This window comes from Triticum urartu, chromosome 7A, assembly GCF_056163025.1.
Source record: "Triticum urartu cultivar PI428250 chromosome 7A, HENAU_Tu73, whole genome shotgun sequence".
NCBI classification, from domain to species: Eukaryota; Viridiplantae; Streptophyta; class Magnoliopsida; order Poales; family Poaceae; genus Triticum; species Triticum urartu.
In genome coordinates this window covers 695,045,952-695,050,019 of record NC_141879.1, presented here as the reverse complement: position 1 = coordinate 695,050,019, position 4,068 = coordinate 695,045,952, and the positions used below count along the sequence as shown (strand labels likewise).

At 41.1% G+C, this 4,068-nt stretch overlaps 1 protein-coding gene across 1 annotated transcript; it reads right to left on the bottom strand.

Moving 5' to 3' along the window:
- Nucleotides 1-381: 381 nt before the first annotated feature.
- LOC147961646 (nuclear transport factor 2-like) lies at nucleotides 382-1,536 on the bottom strand. The gene is made up of 3 exons (XM_087532211.1): nucleotides 1,492-1,536; nucleotides 1,260-1,397; nucleotides 382-948 (listed from the first exon to the last, which is right to left on the bottom strand). Exons 1-3 carry the CDS (start codon nucleotides 1,534-1,536, stop codon nucleotides 382-384), a joined length of 750 nt encoding a protein of 249 aa, XP_087388337.1.
- Nucleotides 1,537-4,068: the final 2,532 nt, after the last annotated feature.

Genomic DNA, 4,068 nt, shown 5'->3' with positions numbered 1-4,068 from the left:
CCGGCACTAAAGGGCCTTACGAACCGGTGCTATAGCTCGATTCTGCACTAGTGATAGACCCCCATGCTCATAACTTTAGCATTTTCGTATGATCGTACATTATCATAGAACATCGAATGAAAAAGTCAATAAAAATATATAATATCCACAATCTTGTATTGGGATTCCACATATAAATAAAGAAAATGATAATAATGTATTATTGTATATGCAATGTGAATGTAGTAACTACAATAGTATATATCGGTACTATGATAGTAAGACATAATACTGAGCAAAGTGAGCTGCCTTAATTTGGACACAGTTCCTTCTTGGGTAAGAGCAATGCCACCTTTCTAGAAGTTAGGGGCTTTCCTGGTCCTAAGACACCCTCGATCGACCTTAACCCCTCGCATTACGTAGACGGGAAAACAGGGAAGTCAAAATTGATGCGTAAGAGCTGCTAGTAGCATCCTTTCGAGGTTGAGGTGGAGGAGGAAAAGCATCATGAATTCCTTTTAGATCCTCTCTGGTCACTTGCACAAGTGGCTCGGTGTCATCATAATTTTCATATGTTGTGCCAATAGCAGAGGGGTTTAGAACTTCCAAGTCTCCAAGCTTATTCTCCGCTGCTAGATGGTCAGTCTTCACGCACTCTGCCTCTCTTGATTCAAGACTAGATCCGACGTTACTCTTGATCTCATTTTCTTGACTATTGGATTGAGTTATGGCAAGTCGTGAAGTTTTATAAATAATTCTAAATATGTCATTAAGGACAAAATAGCCACCACCTTCTTGTGGTGCAAGGAAGAACGACTGCGTAAAGTCTTGGCAAACGTCATCAACCATGGTTAATGATCCAGTGACAACAATCAGCATACCACCATTATGAGATGACACAGCATCTGCAGTCTCTATCTCCAACAAGTATTTGCCGAAGTCCATAGATATTAATGTTTTGTTGATCTCCTGTTGTTCAAACAAACAAAGGGTAGAATTAATTAAGAATAATTAACCGAAGTATAGAAAAGTGAGCAATACTACTTGCACGTACAAATTCTACCAAAAGTTACCCACAAGTCCAGCTTGGCGGCCGGTAGCTAAAATCAAGGGAGTGGTTACCAATCTAAATTAACTAGCAAGGACATAGTATTATATACGTAAAAGTGTTACATAATAATATGATTTTTCATATAAAGTTCTTTCTGTGAATATTTTCGTATAAAGATTGATACTCCAGTTTGTAGCAAGAAAACCAATCTCGTATTGAGCAAACTTACGGGCAGTGTTGTTACGTATTCCACGACTCCATCAGAACGTGCCCGACCAATCGTGCTCCTGTCATGATAAAATTTGTACGCCTGGTCTGGTGTCGCGTGTAGAATATGATAGTAGTGCTTAACAAATGCAAAGCCCATCTACACAGGAAAAAAGAAGTCAATCGAAGCTAATTAATCTACTTGTTTTGCATGCAAATAGCTAGCTTGTTTTTTATGGAGGGAGAAGCCCTACCACTTCCACTGTAGGGGAAAGACGAGGATCTGCGTGCGTTGCCATTGCTGAAAGGAAATAATTATAGATCGATGGGTAAACTGAAAGATAACAGGAAGATGATCAATCCCATCAATAAACGCCGGGAGAGATATACGAAGAGCCAGGACATGCAAGGGGCGAGAGTACCTCAGGCATGGACGAGCGGAGCACGCGGATCGAGGGCGCCGGCGCAGGCTGAAACCCTAGAACGAACAGGAAGGCGGCGTGCAAGTCGTCGTTTGATTACACGAAACAATACGGGAGGGGATTTTGTTTGCGGGACACGCGAGCGAGCAGCAGGGGAGGTGACGGGTTTAAATCGCCCGTCCCGGCCGGGTTTAGTTGCTCTCCGGTTCTCTTTCCCCTCCAGCTTGTGCGGCTGACCGACACTGGGTCGGTCAGGGAAGCAATATTTTAGAATCCGATTCAATAGAAAATGAGAAAATATGCAAACAAAATAGAAGAAACAAATGTATATATATAGGATATTATATTATATATTCCTAGGTTAGATTCATTATCTAGACTTGATTCAACCTTCGCTGTCAACAAAACCAGAAAACAAATATTACTAGAAGAACGCTCGTGCGTTGCAACGGGGCCACATTAACTTTAAGAGTTTAATATTAATATTCTCATACATATCAAGTGACATTGGCGATCTTTTTTACCATCAAATCCTCACACACATTCTTCCTTCCTTTTCCTCACTCTCTCTCCCCCTCTCCCTCTCTCTCTAACACACACACATATCCATCTTATTGGGTATGGGACCATAATCCATCTATTTCACACACACACGCTAGTGCATAACAATATGGATTATGTGTATTATATTTGTCACCACAACTAACGAAATTAATTACATGTAAATCGGCCAGCCACAGCTTCAAGAATACGCGGAGGAGGTGGCCCGGGTCGGCGTCGGCGCCGTCCGACACGGGCCACGGGCCCGCTTCCAAGTGCGTCTGCGCGCCGGCCACCCACGCCGGGTCCTTCAAATGCCGCTTCCACCGCACCAACTCCCAGGGCCACGGCCAGGGAAGCCGCCCTTCTTCGCCCCCTTCACTGGCCGCGGCCAACGCGGTGCCGCAGCATCCGGCCTCGCCGTCCTCGAGAATTAAGAACACTCGACAACGGAGAGGGAAGGGAAAATCATATACATGTCATAAGAAAGGGAGTTTATTTACTGCTTCCTCGATGTATTGTTTCCTTTGTTTGGAGATTGATTACCATCCGTGAGTTAAGGTAAGTTTAATGTGATTGAGCGATTTTTCTGAAAATCAAATATTTGTTTTCTAATTAATGTGATTGAATGATTTAAGGTAAGGTTAATTAATTTAGATTTGATCTTTAGAGATTGTTCGTGATTGATTCTACATTACTAAATAACTTGCACCGGTATGGAAAATTCTGATCTGTTGAGATTTCTTTCGTTGTGTGAGAGGGTGACGCGAAAATAAACCGATGAAGTGGGGGAGGAGATGAAACAAAATCTACGAAAAAATCAGCAAGGGTGGGAGGAGGTACCAAAAAAACCATGAAAGGTGTGACGAAAAAAAACCTAGAAGCGAGACTACCAACTACTCCATTAGGAGTAGAGATAATAAAATCTATAAATGACGGGAGCTACTAGCCCGGCCCGTTAATGCGTAGGTTATTTTTCCAAAATATTTTTTGTGTTTTTAGAGAAAAACAAATATGGTTAAAATCTCTTAAATAAATCACCCGCAAAAAATCTCTTAAATATATCATATATTAAAAAAGTGCGTTTATGCATATATATATTTTTTTGGAAGTTGTAAATATTATTTAAAATAAAGTCTCAGTTATCAATGGAAAAAATATTGTTAAATACTTTTGTTCATGTAGTTTAAGAGAACATTGTTCATGTTCGTTACACAAATGGTTCACACTGCTCGTGAGCTTTTTACATATACACACAAAACTCTTTTGCGTCATAGTCAAACTATCATTGACTAGTATATACTGAAATAATAATAGTACTTCAAAATGTTCATGACTACAAAAGAAATATATTTTTTGTGAAAGGGCCCAAAGCTATATCTTAATTATCTCAAGTCCTTACAACCACAACCATAGAGAGAGATAAGAAATACGTTCAAATTCTTGGGGGGTGGGGGCTGAAGTCTTCTTCCTCATTAATCCACCAGCAGCCTTGGCGGAGCAAACTTCTTTAAACCCAAAAAGTTATAGAAGTAGCGGTTAGGAAGTCGTCAATGCAGAACAAGGGACGTAGGCAATTGCGATCTGCAAAGCAAGTCGCTGCCCCGGGGAACAAATCACATATGAGGTTCTTTAGAAACCCCGAAGACCATGAACGCCCGTCGAATCCAGACGGATCCACCAACTTAAACTGACCAGATGACACGCCGGAAAACAGCTCCACACGGATCCTGCTTTTGATTGTATTGATACTAGATCATGTCGGCACGCGTTGATGTGCCCGTCGGTTATTGATATAAAATGGTAGGATTTTTTGCAAGTATATGAAGACACGAAAGATTATATAGGGTATTCTGTAAATATTTGGAG

What these genes read in the sequence shown, in the direction of transcription:
- LOC147961646 (XM_087532211.1), bottom strand. Translation starts at nt 1,536, where the DNA reads ATGGCAACGCACGCAGATCCTCGTCTTTCCCCTACAGTGGAAGTG. An exon ending in TTTCCCCTACAGTGGAAGTG is followed by an intron (nt 1,398 to 1,491) that starts GTAGGGCTTCTC and finishes TTTCCTGTGTAG; the next exon opens with ATGGGCTTTGCATTTGTTAA. An exon ending in AATACGTAACAACACTGCCC is followed by an intron (nt 949 to 1,259) that starts GTAAGTTTGCTC and finishes TTTGAACAACAG; the next exon opens with GAGATCAACAAAACATTAAT.